The sequence below is a fragment of the Natrix helvetica genome, assembly GCF_964273705.1.
Source record: "Natrix helvetica genome assembly, chromosome: 4".
Taxonomy (NCBI): domain Eukaryota; kingdom Metazoa; phylum Chordata; class Lepidosauria; order Squamata; family Natricidae; genus Natrix; species Natrix helvetica.
Genome location: NC_138550.1, coordinates 19418134 through 19438920, shown reverse-complemented (window position 1 = coordinate 19438920; position 20787 = coordinate 19418134). Strand labels below are relative to the sequence as shown.

The following is a 20787-nucleotide window of genomic DNA, read 5'->3' as shown; positions in this document are numbered from 1 at the left end:
GAGCTGGGGTGATGGCGCGCGTGCCCACAATGAGGGCTCTGGGTGTCACCTATGGCATGTGTGCCATAGGTTCACCACCACTGGTTTAGGGATTGTGAATCTGGGCTCTTACTGCACCTGAAAGTGACCAACTTTGAACTGAAAGTTGGAGTAACTAGTTGAACATAAAAATATTTTTTTATCCTAGTTTGAGGGTGTGGGTGTGGGTAGGTGTTAAATCTGTTGCCCATTGGGCTACTAATCTGCATCTAAGAAAACCAGAGCAACTAATAATATTGGCTTGATAAAAATCATTTTAATTGTGGTATCCTTCTAGATCAAGCAGAGGGGAAGAGAGGTCTAATCATAGCTCTCAGTTTTATGTGGGGATTCTGGGGTCAACGGTCATTTCACTCCTGTTTAACATCTACACGAAGTCACTGGTCAAAGTTTATTTATGGGCTTGAGGTTAGATATCGATAGATTGATAATATCCAGTAATACACCTCTATTCTTACATGATCAAGTGATGCCATCAAGTGTCCGGAAGATGGGGAGGAGTAGATTAGAGGGTATCACATAACTAGTTTTGAATAGGGCTACCTTGAAAAGTTCTCAGAAGTTGTAACTGATCCAGAATGCAATGGCATGGGCAACTGGCTCTGAGTGTACCTTGATTTCCATGTATAAGTCTGGATTGTTTGTGAGATCATCTCTCTCCAAGACACAATAGTATAGACATGTTCTAAGTCACTTCTTTTAAACAATGTCATCTTAGCACCCAAAAAACATGCCTTCTATGTCACCCCTTCCCTATAGAACTAACAATCCACAAGATATGGTTTTAATTGTGTGGATATATAAACAGTCTTGGGACATGATGCAGCTTTAGTTTTTATTCTATGCCACCTTGAATCCCACTGCAGGTTGTACAGCGAATTGAGTATCTGGTTGGCTAAAATCCTCTCCTACTTCTTCTCTCTTTAACTATAGGTATGCTACAGTTAAAGGGCCGTGGTGGCTCAGTGGCTAAGACGCTGAGCTTGTTGACCAGAAAGGTTGGCAGTTTGGTGGTTCGAATCTCTAGTGCCGCGTAACGGAGTGAGCTTCTGTTACTTGTCCCAGCTTCTGCCAACCTAGCAGTTTGAAAGCACATAAAAATGCAAGTAGAAAAATAGGAACCACCTTTGGTGGGAAGGTAACAGCGCTCCGTGTGCCTTTGGCGTTTAGTCATGCCGACCACATGATCATGGAGACGTCTTCAGAAAGCGCTGGCTCTTCGTCTTTGAAACGGAGATGAGCACCACCCCCTAGAGTCAGGAACGACTAGCACTTATGTGCGAAAGAAACTTTTACCTTTACCATTACACTACAGTTAACTATACAGTGAGGATAAAAGGCTTACAAGACTGTAGGAGCCTTTGAATATCAAACATGGCTCATCTTAAACGAGAGACTGAAGGCATTTTTGAACCATTTCATCAGTGGAAATGGTTAGCATCAACCTTCAAATCACAATGTTTTTCCCAAACATCCATTAAACGGTAAATTCAATTACTGACTATAATTAAAAAATACCTACTTAGCAAAAGTTATGGTTAGGAATTCAGCCTGGAAAAAAAAATGACATCTTGAAACCGCTGAACTGCATATTCCATTTAGAAGTGAGAACTAAGAAGAACAGCCAAGTATGTAGGAGATTAATTGAAGTAATGAAAAGACTGATCAGAGCTTTGTTCCAAATCGACATTCCTTTTCAACACAGTTGAGGTACTAGAGATATTAAAAATTCAATTTAAGTTGCTTGATGAATATTTAGCTCTGCTTCTACTGTCCCCTGTGCCTCTCCCCGCCTTCTTATTTAACATTATGATTGCCTTAAACAAGCAATACAATGAATGACACCAGATACATGAAAAATTCATTTCACTAAGCTTGTGGAGGGATGTGGCTTAAAGGTGATTTGTTAAATAGCAGATATAAAATAGTGGCTTATACATCTCTTTCATCCCTTAAGGGATGAGATAAGGAAAAAAAATCTGCCACCTGTGGTTGAAAAGACTTTTTCTAAAGCTTCCTCTAACCAAGACGAAAGTGTCAACCTTTCCCCATTAGTACAAAGTTGAATTTTCTTCCTTTCATTACATATGTCCTAAAGGGGAAAAAAAGCTCGTTTCTGCTTTTTCTTGGTTTGCATTTGTATTTTTTTATTTTCTTTTTCACTAACGTTAAAGATTGTCATTAAAGATATGAGCGAATGGAACCGTTACCTTTTTAAAGATTGTCTTGTTACTCATGTGTAAACTAAGACACACCAAGATTTTGAAGAGGTCAATTAAAAAAAGAAAGATTTTGCACTTTCCAGGCCCCCCAAAACCCTCTGCACGCCTCATTTTTTGTGAAAAACAGGACATGAAGAGAATTTCAGAGGTCTGCAAAATGTTCCTGGGGACTGGGGGGAGAGCAAAAATAAGCAAAAAATGGGCCTGATTTTTGCAAAAAACATGGCATGCATGGCTTTAGGAGGCCTGTAGCCTAGGGGGGCAAAAATTAGCAAAAACCAGCCCATTTTCCTCTCGTTTTTGCCTTCCCCAGGCCCCAGGAGCACTTTGCAGGGCTCCCAAGCCCTCTGCACATCCATTTTTGTTAAGGGGGCGGGATTTCGGGAGGCCAAAAATGCTGTATTCAGTGTATAAGACACACCCAGATTTTCAGCCTCTTTTGGGGGGGGGAAGGTAAATCTTATACTCCGAAAAATATGGTAAGTAATTAAATATTTTCTAAAAAAGACTTACATTTAACTTACTTCACTATATTCAAAGTAAGCGTAAACAAATCAGGTGAGTGGACACCTTCGGCCACCCTATAAGGCACCGGGGCAGACCCAGGGGGTAACTGTGGGGCAGTGAAAAATTCAGAAAGAATAACTACTCCACAAATCTTTTTTATAAAGAGTTGGGCATGCATTGTATGAAAAGGAGGAATGGGACTTGAATTCTGTCCACTCTCATGCTTTTCTTAATCCACATAGGTCCTGGGATTTCTCTTGTCACGTGTTTCCAGGGGTCCCAAAACAGGTCATAACAGAAAAAGGGAAGAAGAAGGGAAGGGGATGTTATCCTGCTATGGCAATGCCTTTTCCTCCACTGTACAGGTCAGTGGTGGGTTGCAGGCGGTACGCCCTGGTACAGGGGCAATGGTACCTGCCGGGAGCCCCGGGTACCTTTCTGGTATGGTACTCCGGAAGGCCCACCCACCAGCCTGTCCTCGTTACCTGTATTTGAGCTCTTCAGCACATCTGCGCACGGCCCCTGAGCAATGCTCCGCCGAGCAGCTGGAGCATCGCGAAGGCTCGCGGAGGCATCGCAAGAGGTAAGGACACATGTGCTGCGCACATTCATGTGGTAGACGCTGGGCCAGGTTACACCATACCAGTTGCACTGGGATTCGGAACCCACCACTGGTACAGGTAGTCCTTGATTTACATCAGTTCATTAAGTGATTGTCCGAAGTTAGAACAACACTGAAAAAAAGTGACTTAGGACCATTTTTCACACTTATAATCATTGCAGCATCCCCTCGGTCACGTGAGCAAAATTCAGCCACTTGGCAACTGACTCATATTTATGACAATTGCAATGTCTCGGGGATCATGTGGTCCCCTTTTGTAACCTTCTGACAAGCAAAGCCAACGGGGAAACCAGATTCACTTAACAACCTTGTTACTAACTTAACAAATGCAGTGATTCACTTAACACCTGTGGCAAGAAAGATTGTAAAATGAGGCACTGGAGCTGACAGGGCAACACCTTGCGTGCCCTAAAAAATGGCTCCGCATGCCACCTGTGGCACATGTGCCATACGTTTGCCACAGTGGTGGGTTGCAGGTGGTACGTCCCAGTACGGGTGTACTGGAGCCTGCCTGGAGCACTGGATACCGTTCCGGTACGGTGCTCCGGAGGGCCCGCCCGCCCAAGCTCCTTATCTGTGCTTTAAGCCTTTGGCGCTTTCGCATGACACGTACGGCGCCTGCGCGACGCTCCACCGAGCAGCTGGAGTGTCACGGAGGCTTGCGGAAGCGTCACGGGCAAGTACAATGCATGTGTGCACCACACTTGTGCGCACGCATGCCGCGGTCATCCCTGTGGGTGACGCCGGGCCATTCCAACTGTACCTGTTGGAACAGAATCCAGAACCCCCACTGGTTTGCCATCACGGGTCTAAGGTAACTGGCTGATCTAACTGCAGCAGAATGAAGGTAATTTTGACTGATGGTTTAGAATCTGGTAAGCTAGAAAAGAAGAGGAAAACACACACACACACACAAAGAAGGAAAGTACAATAAAATGTCAATGTAACAAAATACCTGTGGCTTTTTGGAAGAATTTCTCGTTCGTCATCTTTGTATCCATCTGGATCTGGAAGTGTACTTGGATCAAATTCCTCGTCGCTGTCACTGTGATCCAGAAAAGCTACAGTGTCCTCTTCAATCTACAGAAAGATTTCATGCATTATTAATAGCTCAGTCAGTTCCAAGAAAAATCCATTCAATAACTTTTGAGGTACACATAGGAAAGAATCTAATCAAGTTCTTAAGAAACTGCCCTTATATTCTTTCTCTAGTACCACCACAGCTATGCATGTAAGGATCTGCAATTTCTTCACACGGCTACATTTTTTTTTCTGGGACTGTACAATTGCTAACCACAGCTGCTGCCTGGTCCTAGGAGAAGATACATTTGGCTTGAGAGTTGCAGACAGATGTTACATGCACACACCTGAGCATAGTGATGTGCCATAGTGAAGGGTCTCACAGCATTATAATTATATTATAATCACACTTCAGGTTTTAATGCCAGTAGAAAACAGGAGGGGAGGGGACTCCTCTGTGTACATTGGAAGCAAAAACTTGAATCATGTGTTTGTATGTTTGCCTTTAATCAGCATGCCTGCACCAGAAATACATGTAAAAAGGCAATACAAAGAGACTTCAGGAAGATTGAATACAACATGGAAACAGATATGTAAATTTTCTCTTGTAAGAGAAAAGAAAATGACATTTTTTTGACTTCCGCATTAAACACACACTTAATGTGGCTATATTGTTTTATATTAGACATATATTATGCTTTTGCACCAGTCCTGTTTTTAAAAATAACCCTTAAAAGTAGACTTTTGTGATATAATAATAATAATAATAATAATAATAATAATAATAATAATAATAATAATAATAATAATAATATAGTAATCACCACCACCACCCTGGAACAGCTTATATCCTCCGACGCTACCTTAACAGTAGGATTCGAGCTGTTGAGCTACCAACCAGCCCTAAAGGCTGTGAATCTCACCAAAGATTGACATCATCATCATCATCATCATCATCATCATCATACCAAAGCATATTTTACTCCACCAAAGGAACAGCATTTTATCATATTTGAGAGCTCTATGTGCCCTCATGATGCAAAGCTCTATGCTGAACAGGTCCAATGATATCAGACAGGTCTTAGCTGAAGAGGTAGACTAAATATGTTGTTATACCAGTCATGAGTATAACAACATGACTAAAGGACTTCCTTGATATCTGGAAATAATAAATTTATCAGACCTGATAAGTGTGTGTGTGTGTTTGTGTGCTCCACCATAACTCTGGAACGCCTTCAGCAATTTCAACCAAACATGGTACACAGATGACTTACTCTCTGGAGAAAAATACTGTGGGGGTAAAACATCCCCAACACTCTCGGGGGGTGGTGGTGTTCTGTTAAGATACAGCCTGTTGGGCCATATTGCCTTCCACTGTACAGCGCAGTGGAGTTGCCATGGTAATGGTTTCACAGTACTCCACAAGGAGGCTCCCTCTGGTAAGGGGAAAAATCCAACATTAGAAATTACATTTGGTCCGGACATTTTCCCCCTATAAATAAATATCCGGGCAATGCCGGGTTATCAGCTAGTAGATAAAAATGCCAAATCCAGTCTAAACATGTCGCTGACTGTGCAACCAAAAATAATAATAATAGAGAGTCTGGATGAAAAAGATCTGTAGGAGAGGACCATATTAAGTTCTGAGGTAATAACGGCACAGCAACAGCAACGGTCAACTCTTTATTAACTTTTGTATAACAGAACAGATAACTAGCCGGCTGACAGCTATTTATACCTACAGCTGTCAGACCGGCAACCAATGGAAGCTCTAGTCTTGTCCCGCGGAGGAGATTGCTTAAATAGGCCAATCAGGGGTGAGCTGTAGGATGAGTTACTGAGCGCCACCTGCTGGTGGACGCTTCCAGGACATAACACACCAGGCTGAGCCTGAGGGCAGGGTCAAATGCCTCATTCGTCTGGCGTTCCAAAGAGTTAAGTCCAGTCCTCCTTGAAGTCCGTTCTGCCACCAATTTGGCCATTAGTAGATGAAATTATTGTGCATGGAATAAGCTCACAATGCTTTTGAACTCTATCCTGGCTCCTGGTTTCCTGTACCTGACAGATCGCTACAAATACCTGCATATGAAGGCCAACATCAGCTAAAGAATTGGCAGCTGTGATTTCACATTTTTGTGTATATTGTTATGATTAGCTGGGGACCACAATCAGTCTTCCATAAGATTGCCAAGGAAAACTTGGTGATGCTGTAATATTACCAAGACAAAGGAAAATTATTTTTACCTTTTTGAAAATAGTTTGAGTTTGTATAATAAGGAATAGGAAGTTCAAGGAAGAAATTATAATTTATAATTTAAATTATAATTTCTTCCCACCTTTCTTCCTAGACCTTGAGATGTACACATAGTGCCAACTCATAATAATAACCTAATGATGAAGGCTAGGCCAAGAGAGAGTAGCTGGCTCAATTATCCATTGAGTTTCCAAGGCTGACTATCATATCACATCTTACCATAATGCCACTACATTAACAATTATGCTACACTGATTCCAGAACAGCGTAGGCTGCTATGGGAAACATAAATCACCTGAATGTTGCCATGACAAGGTAGTCCTAGTTTAGCAATCATAATTGGGATCAAAACTTCAGTTGTTAAGCAAAGTGGCCACTACGTGAAGCTCAGTGGTGGGTTCCAGATTCCGTTCCAAACCGGTACGTTTGGAACAGGCCTGGCGTCACCCACATGGACGCGCGCGTCGCGCACACATGCATCATACTTGCCTGCGATGCTTGCGCAAGCCTCTGCGATTCTCCAGCTGCTCGGCAGAGCATCGCACAGGCGCTGTATGCGCCATGCGCGGAAGCGCCAAAGACTTAAAGAACAGGTAAGGAGCTCGGGCAGGCGGGTGGGCCCTCCGGAGCACCATACCGGAATGGTACCCGGTGCTCCGGGCAGGCTCCGGTACGCCCGTACTGGGGCGTACCGCCAGCAACCCACCACTGGTGAAGCTGCAACTACACTTTATAGTTCTACTTCAGCTTTCTTTCACTTTAAGAACCTGCAAAGGTTGTAGATGTGGACTGGTTATCAAGTTAGTTTTTTTAACACTTTTGTAATTGCAAATGATCACTAAAAGAAGCAGTCACTAAATGAGATCTGCCTTATTTTTTGAAGGATCCACTCAAATATACAATTCTTAGGGAAATTGGAACAGTATCATGAAACCTTCTTATAAGATGTGACCCAGAGGTGGTTCACATCTTATAAGAAGGTTTCGCTGGTTCCGATCGGTTCGCCTGAACTGGTAGCAGAAATCGTGGGTGGGCCTGCCCCCCCACCCCAGCTCTATGCTGTCTTATTTAGGTATGTTTTTGAGGCCGGGTGCATGTGTGGAAGGCACGCGCATTAACAAAGTGCATACACGGAAGGCTGGGAGCATGCGTGGAAAGGGTGCGTGCGAAGCAAGCAGGCGCGTGTGGGGTGAACCGGTGGTAACAAAATGTGAAACCCATACTCCCATTAAAGGTCAAACTCCTTTCTTTTCATGCAGATATTAAAGCTCTTTCTCCAGAGTGTGCTCTTGTTTACGAAATGCCAATTTTTCATCTGCAAATAGATTATGGCACCAAGCTGCTGATTCATTTGTCTTTTTATTTCAGGAACACCTGACAAATCCTGATACGGTGTAAAGAGTGTAACTTAATTTATGGTAAGCAAGATGAAATACATTTGGTGATTGATGACTTGTGTGTAGCTTTCATAAAAATAGAAAACAAGGTTTCTTATCCCCAGGAGGATTGCATTTGGAAATAATGAAGAAAAAAAAGAGTGACCAAGGACCAGCTGAGACTGCACCTGATGGTGCTCTGGATTCAGTGTTTACAGCCGAAACATCGTAAATTAATTTAGTGGGAATAATGTCATCTGAACTAAGACTTAGCTGTTTTATTGCTCAGATTCTCTCCTTGCTAATATCCATCAACAACAGAGGTGTCAAACTCGTCATGGAGTCGTCACGTGACATATCGTGACTTTTCCCTCCTTCTAAACTGGGCATGGGGGTGGCCAGTGCGTGATGCATCCGACCTGCAGCCTGCAAGTTTGACACCCCTGATCAACAACATTATCTTGTCTCACAGAAGGGAAAGAAACAACTATTGGGGTGGGGGTGGGGAGAACAGAAAAGAATACAAACTAATCTGTTCCAGATTTCTGCTACTGTTCATTGGCTGTTGGGTAGGCTGATCTTAGGGAATATTAAGCAATATTGGGGTTAACTAGAACCACAAAGACATCATGACATGGGTTACACAATTCACTTCCTCTGCAGATGCCACGCTAGTGGCTCCAACAGAATCCTTGACATTTCCAAGCATACTTTCTTGCGCTGACTGTCTCCTACCCATTCTTCCCTTCTGGACAGAAGCTGCAGAATTCCCCATTTAACATTGACACCAAATAACATGGGATGAAATAAGATTTATCACCTTTGGTGAACACTGCCATATATCTTACACTCTTGATATCTCATTGATCATTTTTTCTTCACACCCTCACAACCATTATGATTAATTAAAAATGGCTTTATCATCAGTATAATCCTTGCAATAAATGTACTATTCTACTTAAGAATGTCCCCTTATTGCCAAGCATTTCTGCTCAGCGAAACACCATTTCTCTTCTAAAAAAAAAGAGAAAAAGAGATTTAAGAAAAGCCAAAAACTATTACTCATGCAGAAGATGCATTTCACAAACCCTTCCTCAGTGTTTGTAAAGAGACCTCTCTTCCAGCACACTTTTGCTACTCAGTTTTAATATTAATTTAAATGCAGAAGTGGTATTCAGCCGGTTCTTTCCGGTTCGGGAAAACTGGTAGTATCAGCTGCGGGAGGCTCCAGCCACCTGCCCCGATGTAATGCCCAACCTTTTGCGCATGCACAGGAAGTGCGCATGCACAGACAGTATGTGCGAGTGAAGCAAGTGGGCACTCACATCTGCGAACTGATAAGGAAGGTAAGTGAATCCCACTGCTGTTTAAATGTACGTTTTAACATTTTCTTGGAAAAATCTATGCAGTCGCCAAGAGTTGACAATGACGTGGTGGCACATAGTCAATCAATTACTGTATTTTTTGGAGTATAAGACGCACCGGAGTATAAGACACACCAAGATTTTGAAGAGGCAAATTAAAAAATAAGGTTTTGCACTCTGCAGACCTCCCAAAAACGACCAGTTTTTCGCAAAAACCAGCACATTTTTTGTCAAAAAGGGTATGCATAGCCTTTAGGAGGCTTGTAGAGTGCTCCTGGGGGCTTGGAGGGGCAAAAAGGAGCAAAATATATTCCACTTTTCACTCATTTTTCCCTCCCAGCCCCAGGAGCACTCTGGACGCCTCCTAAAGGCTGTATACGGCCATTTTTGCAAAGGGGGCGGGGTTTCAGGAGTCCAAAAATGCTGTATTCAGTGTATAAGATACACCCAGATTTTCACCCTCTTTTTTGAGGGAAAAAGCTGAGTCTTATACTCCAAAAAATACAGTAGTCTTAGACTTTTTAAAAATATCTGTTAAGTGATACAAATCAAATATATAATACAACTAAAAAGCAGCTATAGCAGAGCAAAATTAAAATAAAGGTCTACCTCAAACATCTAGTTTTGTCACTAACTGGGGAATTTGGGGAGGTGAGGTCCACATATATATAATTGCCAAGGCTGAAAAACACCGGTGTAGAGTTTCAGTAACAGATGAAAATAGAGGAATTTAATGCAAGTGCCAGAGGTTTATTTTTCACAAGACAAAGTCAGTTGGGGATTATTCACAGTATGCAGTGTATTCATTTCATCTCAGGCACATGCATGAGAAAGGTATATGTGGGTAGGTGCAGCAGGGTTGTCATAAAACAAGATGCCAAAAATGGAACTAAATGACAGCTGGCTTTCTCGAGTGTGGGTTGAAATGATCACGAAAAAGTTATCAAACTATATAAAGTCAGCAAATGTTCAACAAGTACAAAACTTGTTCTTCCAATAATGGCAAACATTCCAAATATTTACAACAGGAGAAGCCTGGCTTGCTTCTAAAAGTTCTAGTGGGTGGAATAGTAAATATCCATTCAGATCCTATTTATTCTAAAATACAATACAATGTCTGAATACCTTAGAACAGCGATGGCGAACCTTTTTTGGCTCGCGTGCCACAAGTGGGGGGAGCGCAGGTGGGTTGTGTGCGGGCGTGCTGCACCCATAATGCAACACGCAACCCCCCCCAGTGCGCATGCGCGCACAACGCGCGACCCCCCCATTTTTACATGCTTTTTTCACCCTCCCCAGGCTCCAGAGGCTTTATAGGAGCCTGGGGAGGGCGAAAAGAGCCTCCCCCGCCCCCCCGGAGGCCCTCCGGAGGCTTCAGGGACTGTCCGGAGGCTTCCCTGAAGCCTTCGGAACGCTTAAAACCACCCTCTGAGCAAACCGGAAGTGACTTCCGGTTTGCTCGGAGGGTCGTTTTAAGCGCTCCGAAGGTGTCAGGGAAGCCTCCGGACGATCCCTGAAGCCTTCGGAACGCTTAAAAGACCCTCTGAGCAACCAGGAAGTCACTTCCGGTTTGCTCGGAGGGTGGTTTTAAGCGTTCCGAAGACTTCAGGGAAGCCTCCGATGGTCCCTGAAGCCCCTGGGGGAGGGCGGCGGAGGCTCCTTTCGCCCTCCCCAGGCTCCTATAAAGCCTCTGGAGCCTGGGGAAGGCGAAAAATAGCTTTTAAAAAGGTGAACTCAGCTGGCCAGCGCGCGCATGCGGGCTGGCCAGCTGACAGGGCAGCGCCTCACGTGCCCTGACAAATGGCTCCGTGTGCCACTTGTGGCACGCGTGCGATAGGTTCGCCATCACTGCCTTAGAAGCAAGGGATGGATCGCTGAAATCCCATAAAATCAGGTCTCTGGCAATACATTTTTTAACTAGCAAATTTTATTAAAATGCATCAGGATGAGTTGCAGTTCATTTCATCAGATTCATGGAATAGTTTGATGTACAATTCAAACTGAGATATGGGAGGTAAGTAAGATGAGTAGGCAGGAGAAAATGGGTTCCATAATAGCAATAGCACTTAGACTTATATACCGCTTCACAGTGCTTTGCAGCCCTCTCTAAAGGGGTTTACAAAGTCAGCATATTGCCCCCAACAATTTGGGTCCTCATTTTACCCTCCTCGGAAGGATGGAAGGCTGAGTCCACCTTGAGCCTGGTGAGAATCGAACTGCCGAACTGTCTATATTTATCTTTCAATTCCTCTTGAAAATTTAATGAAAGTTTGTTATTAAGCATGCTTGTGAAAAGATCAATTCACAAAATTTGGATATATTCAACATGCTTCTCTCAAGCATGCATGCACACACACACACACATCAGTATATTTTGTAATCTTGGAATTCAAGACAAAATTCAGAAGAAAAAACCTTACAGAGAACTCACACACACACACACATCCCTGCGGCCAATTCGCTCTCACAGAGAGGGGCTTCTCCTGGTGCCGTCCACTAGGCAATGCCAACGGGCGACACCAAGGAGTAGGGCCTTCTCTGTGATGGGCCCAACCCTCTGAAATGACCTCCCCCCCGACATTAGAACCACCACTGACTTCCGCTCCTTCCGGCAGAAACTGAAGACACACCTGTTCCGACTGGGTGGCCTGGCATAATTTTAACGTCTACCTCCTGGCATATATATTTCTTACTGGTTTTTTAGGGGCATTGTTCTTTTAAACCTAATTTTATAGGATATTGGGGTTTTAAATTCTGTACATTTTAAATTATTTACTTAGCAGTACAGTTCTGTATATCTTTTTATCCTCCTCTTATTTATGTATCTATCCACTTAATAATTTTAATTGTTTAAATTTTATAGTTATTTATGATGTATTTTGATATGGACTGTACACCGCCCCGAGTCCCTTTCGGGAGAGGGGGCGGTCTATAAGCGCTAATAAATAAATAAATAAATAAATAAATAAATAAATAAATAAATAAATAAATAAATAAATAAATAAACTGAATTGTATTCTAAACATTAGTTAGGTCCTGTCTGGAATGGTTGAAGGAGTTCAACATGTTTAGATAGCAAAAGAGAAGTCCTAGGAGAGATATAATATTATACATTTCTAAAAGGCGGGAAAGATACAAAGAAGGGTAGGTTTTTTCTCAGTTGACAGTGAGAGCAGATAGGACCATTTGACAGAAATAAAAAGATAGGACAATCAGAGTAAAAACTTCTGAATCTTTGAGCTGTTAAGAGATAAAATATTGTTAGATCCCCCTCATAGGAGGCTTTCAAACAGTTTCTTGGATGGCTTAATCAAATCTGGAACTAAACAGAGAAAGTGGTGCCAGGTTTTTAACTTTTCTGATTTAATAGATGTAATATGTTTAATGGAAAGAAGGACTAGAGAAGACATGATAGCAGTGTTTCAATATCTTAGGGGTTGCCACAAAGAAGAGGAAGTCAAGCTATTCTCCAAAGCAGCTGAAGGCAGGACAAGAAGAAATGGATGACAACTAATCAAGGAGAGAAAGAATCTACAACTAAGGAGAAATGACAGTTAGAACAATTAATCAGTGGAACAGCTTGCCTCCAGAAGTTGTGAATACTCCAACACAGGAAGTTTTAAAGAAGAGTTTAGGCAACCATTTGTCTGAAATAGTATAGGGCAGCGAACCTTTTTTGGCTCGCGTGCCACAAGTGGGGGGAGCACAGGGGGGTCGTGTGCGGGCGTGCCGCACCCATAATGCAATGTGCGACCCCCCCGTGGGCATGCACGCACAACAGGCACGACCCCCCCAGTGCGCATGCACGCACAACAGGCACGACCCCCCCCATTTTTACATGCTTTTTTCGCCCTCCCCAGGCTCCAGAGGCTTTATAGGAGCCCAAGGAGGGCGAAAAGAGCCTCCCCTGCCCCCCGGAGGCCCTCTGGAGGCTTCAGGGATCATCTGGAGGCTTCCCTGAAGCCTTCGGAACGCTTAAAACGACCCTCCGAGCAAGCACTCCGAAGGCATCAGAGAAGCCTCCGGACGGTCCCTGAAGCCTTCGGAACGCTTAAAACGACCCTCCGAGCAAACCGGAAGTGACTTCCGGTTTGCTCGGAGGGTCGTTTTAAGCGTTCCGAAGGCTTCAGGGAAGCCTCTGGACGATCCCTGAAGCCTCCGGAGGGCCTCCGGGGGGGCGGGGGAGGCTCTTTTCGCCCTCCCCAGGCTCCTATAAAGCCTCTGGAGCCTGGGGAGGGCGAAAAATGGCTTTTAAAAAAGGTGAACTCAGCTGGCCAGCGCGCGCATTGTTTTAGTTGTTAATTGGGAGCTGCCAAAAGTTTGATAATAATGGACCAGTTTGGTCCAGTGGCAATAGGCTAGAAAACAAAAAAAAATCTGAGTTCATGTCCCACCTTAGCCATGAAAGCCAGCTGGGTGACATTGGGCTAGTCAGTCTCTCTTAGATTAGTTAATCCACCTCACAGGGTTGTTGTTGGGGGGGCTGAGGGGGGAGCAAAAGGAAGAGGTATTGGATATGTTCATCACTTTGAGTTATTTATAAAATAATAAAAGAAGAATAGTAAACAAGCAAAGCAAGCAAGCAAACGGCTATATAATTTTTTAAAAATAAAAAGTAAATTAAATAAATACATGCCCTCCAGATAACTTCCCATACTTTCTAAGATTGGTAGTGTTCTTTTTTAATATTGGTTTTAAAAATAAGAGATTCTTAAGTGCCATCTCGTGGCATCATGGGCCCCAAAGCATCAGTGGGATTGAGTTGCTGACCTGTATATTTTAGCAAACTTCATAAAGAAACAGATCTGGCACAATGATCTGAATTATTTTTCAGCCTTGACTTTTTCTAACGTATTAAAATGTGCTACATTTATATTTCAAAAATCTGCATTGCTCTTTTCCCCAGATAATCATTCTGCCCAATTATTCTGATTCCTTTCTATTCCCCCAGCCATTTTCAACCTTGCATTTGTTTGCATATGAAAGAGCAAAACCAATTTCCTTTTGTCAAAGAATATTTTATTGGGTGCCAATGTTTCTGAATTGCAGACTGTACCTTTTGGAAATAATTGAGAATTGAAATGGAATAGCTTCTCTGCATTTTAAGGACAGCTAGTAAGCATAAATAAGGCTTGAATTCAGGGTTAAAAATAATAATAAAGCCCTGAAACAATTCCACTTATATTTTAGTAATTTAGTAATTCTAATGCCTGCATAAAGTTGAGAAAATAATTTAAAGAAGGTATTTCCAAGCTGTGATATTATAATCTGAATTATTCAAAATGGAATACTTAAGAATAAACGTAATTACTTTTTTTACTTAATCTATTTTAAATAATGTTTTTAAGCACTCAGGAAACCAAAAATAGTTGCAGTAAATTAAATTACCATCATGTATGCTACACCAACTCTTATGAAAAAAATAGTGATAAACTATCAAATATGCTATTAAAGTATAATTTAATATATGGAAAATGATTTCGCAAATGTATACAATACACATACATTTTTTTATTCTACCTGTATGTTCTGTTGAATCAACAGATGCAAAGAACTATATAGGACAATAATATATTCATGTATTTATGTATTCTGTGATTCTATGACTAAAAACCAAAACTAACCAGCACTGCCATAAAATTCCAAGTTGCCATTTTTTAAAAAGGAAGTATAAAGCCCTTAAAATGATGATAAATCTGAAAAGACGTGGATAAAATCAGGTATAAAAAAAGAATATTTTATCACCACTATTACTGTTATAACAACATATCAATAGCAAACATTGCACAGTCCAGCTTCTCCTGAAAGGCATTTCTGGTCCATTTTAAACAGCCCTGTTTTGCCATTTTTTTAGAAGTCATCTGGACATGCAAATGTAATTATTACCCTGTTTCCCTGAAAATAAGACCTAACCAGAAAATGAAGTATGATTTTTCAGGCTGCTTGTAATATAAGCCCTACCCCCCCCCCCCCAAAATAAGCACCAGTTAAGATTGTCAGCCAGGTGGATGCATTTAGTACTATATTTTCCTGAAAATAAGACCTAACCAGAAAATAAGCCCTAATGCATCTTTGGGAGCAAAAATTAATATAAGACCCAGTCTTATTTGGGGGGGGATTATAATTAATTTATAATGAAGCACCTTGCCACAAAAGAGACAGAATAATTTATTTATTTATTATTTAATGAATAAGTAAATAAAGCCTCATTTGCAGAGACTCTGAGCAGCATAGAAGATATATAGACTAAAAACAAACATTCAACAAAAAATAATAATGAATATGTCAATATTCAAGGGTAACATAATTCAATCTGCCGTGTTAAAAGAAAAATTAAGTTGTTTTTTTAAATTGAAAATTAATTAAAAATTAAGTTACTTTTTCTAACATATAACAAGGAGGCAATGGTGTGAATATCCAGAAGTGGGCTGTTCCAAAGCAAGAGAGCCATTTTAACTATGTGATGCCTGCAGATGGTATTTCCTCAATAGTGGGACTCGCATAGATCTTCCTGGACAGATGGAAGGAATCCTAGAGATACACAAGTCCTATAGCTACTCTGGATTAGAAATTTTAAAAGGAGATGTCTCAAACTCATCGATTTTGATAAATGTGCTTAAAAGGCCCACATGCATCTATAGTATATACAATTTATAGAATGCAATAAAGGTAAAGGTTCCCCTCACGCATATGTACTAGTCGTTCCCGACTCTAGGGGGCGGTGCTCATCTCCGTTTCAAAGCCGAAGAGCCACTGCTGTCTGAAGATGTTTCCGTGGTCATGTGGCCAGCATGACTAAATGCCAAAGGTGCACGGAACACTGTTACCTTTCCACCAAAGGTGGTTCCTATTTTTCTACTTGCATTTTTACATGCTTTCAAAGGTGGGACAAGTAACAGGAGCTCACTCCATTACGCAGTGCTAGGGATTTGAACCGCCGAACTGCCAACCTTTCTGATGAACAAGCTCAGCATCTTAGCCACTGAGCCACCGCGTTCCTTTAGCAATAGAGCTGGACAATTTTTATATTAGCACTAACTAGATTTGATTCAATCACATACAAACCGGTAATCAAATAATTTTTGTCAGAACTTTTGGTTTAACATTAATTTGGGACTAACGTATTTGAAAAAAAACTTCTCACAAATGTATAATTTGTCCATAAGTTGCAATACCATCAGGAACAAATCCACCTCCTGAAAACACACATATAATAAGCAATTTGGGGTCACTCAGGAACAGCACTTCAATAGTGAAATCTCTTTCAGAGGAGAAGGATATTGGTCCTTCTTAAGTCTATTTGTTTACTTACATGCTCTCTGGTTTTAATATCTCTCCCACACATAAATAGTTTTTGACCCTGTATTTCTTTGTTTTTTCTAGGAAGTATCCAGACTTTTTTGGGGGGGGGGGTCAAAAAAAGACAAGATGGAAGGCATGACCACATGAGCAGAACCCCATCCCCTTAATTACATGCATGGCATGAAAAGAAGAAGCATTATATTAATGCCAAATATTATCTTACTTGACTGACAATTTTGAGCCTCAATACTCCATGTCCAGCTGTAGTGGACATACTGAAAAGTAATAGAAAACAGATAAGGTTTCATCTCAGTGTAATTACTCTTAACGTAAAGTATCTACAGCAGTATTTTCAAACTTTGCAACTGTAAGATGCGAAGACTCTCAGAATCCTCAGGAAAAGTTTGAAAAACAGGATCTAAAGTCACTATTACTGTCCTTGAACGAAGGCTCCTGGCAATATATACAAATTTCTACAGCACAAATCTTATATAATTGGCACAAAAAAAGTAGTATAGAAATTGTGAGATCCATGGTTCTTCTATAAAGATCACTAAAAAAATAGTCTACAGAAATCTCTCTTACATATAAAATAGGGGGAAAAGATTTGCAGAGATAATTGTGGTTTGAAATTTTAAGATTTTTGTTTTGCACAGTTAGACTTTATAATATAACAACGGAGGGAAAAGGTCCCTGTAGAGTTATGTCAAATATAACTTCTGGGAAAGCAGCCAAGCATATCCCTGAGCAAAGTAATTTTGCTGCAACTTACAATTTTGTTTAATTTCATCGTAATGCTAGATGCAACACTCAGATGGTAGTTTTTAAGCATCGAAGCAACCATTTATTGCCACTTTCATATGGAACAATTGTCCCAATTTCAAATAATTAATCAGCATGAAAATAATTATTCAGCATGAAAGCAGAGCCCTTAGGGTGAAATAGTACAGCCTCACCTGCAAAACCGAGGAACATTAGGCAACCATTTTTTTAAAAAAGTAGTATGGCTCAAAAGACATCGTTATTGTTAGTTGCGAAGTCGTGTCCGACCCATCGCAATCCCATGAACAATGTTCCTCCAGGCCTTCATGTCCTCTATCATCCCCTGGAATCCATTTAATCTCACACCTACTGCTTCAGTGACTTCATCCAGCCACCTCATTCCATTCTTTTTTTGCCCTCAAGCATTCCCAGCATTAGGCTCTTCTCCAGTGAGTCCTTCCTTCTCATTAGGTGGCCAACGTTTCATCTTCAGGACCTGGCCTTCTAAAGAGCAGTCAGGGTTGATCTCCTCTAGGACTGACCGGTTTGATCGCTTTGCCGTCCAAGGGACTCGCAGGAGTCTTCTCCAGCACCAGAGTTCAAAGGCCTCCATTCTTTCGTGCTCAGCCTTTCTTATGGTCCAACTTTCCAAAGGACATTAGGAGACAGTTAACAGACTACCACCTTGAATTCCCATAATCAAATATCACAAAATACATGTTGTAAATGAATGAATAAGTGGAACGGAGGCTTTCCCATTGGTATGTCTGCCCCAAATTATTTTTTGTATTAAATTGATTCAGCACTATAAGAAAAGTGTGCATAAACCTCAGTTAATCCTAATTGACAATCTGCAAGAAAATTCCCTGAATTGTGCTTCAAACTTTTAAGTTAAGATTTATTCATGGCAAGTTTATGCTATTTTCTGGGCAGAAAGTTCCCAAGATATCCAGGATCAAGTATTTTTGCTGAAGAGAAAAATGGATAAAGCAATAAACCCACTCTCTTTCCTCTGTAAACCCCTGGCATAAATGTACAGGTCCCACATTTTGTATCTCGTAAGAGCTCTATTGAGCGCTGTGTTTTCTCAGTCTAACAATGGTGAACAAAACCTGGGCCTTGGGGCTAAATGAGGCAACTCAAGTATATTCAGGCTTTGACAAGAGCAGTTTGTCATTTTTTAGGCAGTCTGTTGGACTGAGAAAAGACGGAGGGCAAAGAAAGTGAATGGAGCAGGAGAAGGACAGAAACGGAAGAGAAGAGAAGCATTAGTAGTGGTTTCACACTCCACTTATTTCTGTTTTTTACTGTAGGGAATTATATATCTCACATACAGTAGAAACACCTTTGCCAGTAATAGCTAGAATCTTAGTGGGTTTTTTTTAATGGAGCCAGGTGCTTATAATTATTTTCTTGTCCTTCCTTCCTTCCTTCCTTCCTTCCTTCTACTATTTTTGCCAGTCACATAAAATGCTTTATTCTGACATCTAGAGCAGCGGTAGGTTCCTCTACCTGTCGCTACTGGTACGGTTCTTTCGTGCACACGTGCTGCACGTGCATGCACACTCCACTGCCCCTGCAACACCCAGCTGCTTGTCAGAGCTCATGCAGATGCCACACACTGTGCATATGTGCGCAATTGGCCGGTTGCTTTATAAACCGGTATAGAGTGTGGGTGGGCAGGTGGGCCAAATGAGCCACCATACCAGTACGCTGTCAGCTGCTCCCAGCTACTACCAGTATGGCCGTCCCAGGCCGTACCGGCTGAAACCCACCACTGATCTAGATAATCTAGAATCAGTCAACATTAACTTCCATTGCTCCATTGTACGAAGTGTCTAACAAACATTGAACAATCATTAAAGCTAGGTTATCATAGATAGAGTTTATTTAGGTTATTGAAAAGAAAAGGAGCTAGTTAGAGAATGCTAGCGATTGGATGTGTGTGTTTGTATCCAATTACATTAAATAAGTGATTAAATAGGATAAAGAAAAGATATTTCTGATCCTTTGCTAACTGTATCTTGATACAGTGAAAATGTTTAATTGCCTGCCTAATAAAGGTGGAATTTAACAGAATAACAGAGTTGAAGGGGACCTTGGAGGTCTTCTAATCCAATCCCCTGATCAAGCAGGAGAACTTATTCCATTTCACACAAGTGGCTCTTCAATCTCTTCTTAAAAGCCTCCAACAATGGAGCAAGCACAACTTCTGAAGCCAAGCTGTTCCACTGGTTAATTGTTCACACTGTTAGGAAATTTGTCCTTAGTTCTAGGTTGCTTCTCTCCTTGAGCTAAGGAGAAATATCTGTTTGACTAAAGAATATGCATTTGATTATATAATTATATTTGTTTGATTCAGCTTATGGGACCAGCTATTCACAAGCAGATGGTTCCTTCCCTGAAATTTATTTATTTAGCATATGGCATAATACACATGGTCTTACAACATATATTAATACTTCACTTAAATTAAAAACACAGTGAAACATGAATGTTAAAAATATCTATATTCAGATACCAATGTCTAGGGCACTGAATCTTTAAAGTACAGCATAATTTACCTGAAAAAAGTCAGATGCTGGACTGGTATACTATAATCTAAAATTTGTAATGGGACCCCTTCGTTGCACAGAGAAGAGGATGCTATACCCATGAAAAATTTTGCAAACTAAGATTCTTACTTCCAGATTCAAAGATGCTGACTTTTTAACAATCCAATGTAACAGTTCAAGGTTATAGTATAGTATAAGGTATTCAGATTATGGATATAGTGGAAAATACAAATGAAGAACTCTTTATCAATTAGAAGGTAGATGCTAGATGCAGAGAGAGGGAGAGAGAGAAAGAGATGAGATGAAGAAATTATCATAATCATGAAGAGATTAAAATAAAATAAATAATAAATAATGAGGACAAAATAGTGTTTCAGAAACAGCAGGTGATGTGTTTGCAAAATGACCGTGTATGATTAAATAGTCAGCTGGTACCATTGAAATCCAGGTTTAAATCTACTTTTAGCCAGAAAAACTCACTGGATGACTTTGGGCCAGTCACTATCTCTCAGCCTACTTCAGAATAATGTTGTTGTAGGAAAACAGGAGGATGGAGCCCCTTGTACACTGCCCTAAATTTCTGAATAAAAGCCACAACACCAGTCTTAAATGTCTCTTACAAATAAAGACTTCCTGGTGGTAAGGACAGCTCATCAGTAGGGAACGAATTATAAAGAGACATGCTTTTAAATTTGATTATGCACTGAGCAGGGAGGTTATTGGCTACTTATCTATGATTCTGGTATCTGATCATATCCAGTTTG

The 20787-nt window shown here is 41.2% G+C and overlaps 1 protein-coding gene across 1 annotated transcript in view; it reads right to left on the bottom strand.

The window, feature by feature from the left end:
- The window catches only part of DDX10 (DEAD-box helicase 10), a 175379-nt gene that overhangs the window by 8629 nt on the left and 145963 nt on the right, over window positions 1-20787 (bottom strand). Inside the window, exon 17 of the mRNA XM_081952456.1 lies at window positions 4346-4470. Within this exon, the coding sequence (XP_081808582.1) occupies window positions 4346-4470 (125 nt within the window). The remainder of the gene's footprint in view (window positions 1-4345; window positions 4471-20787) is intronic.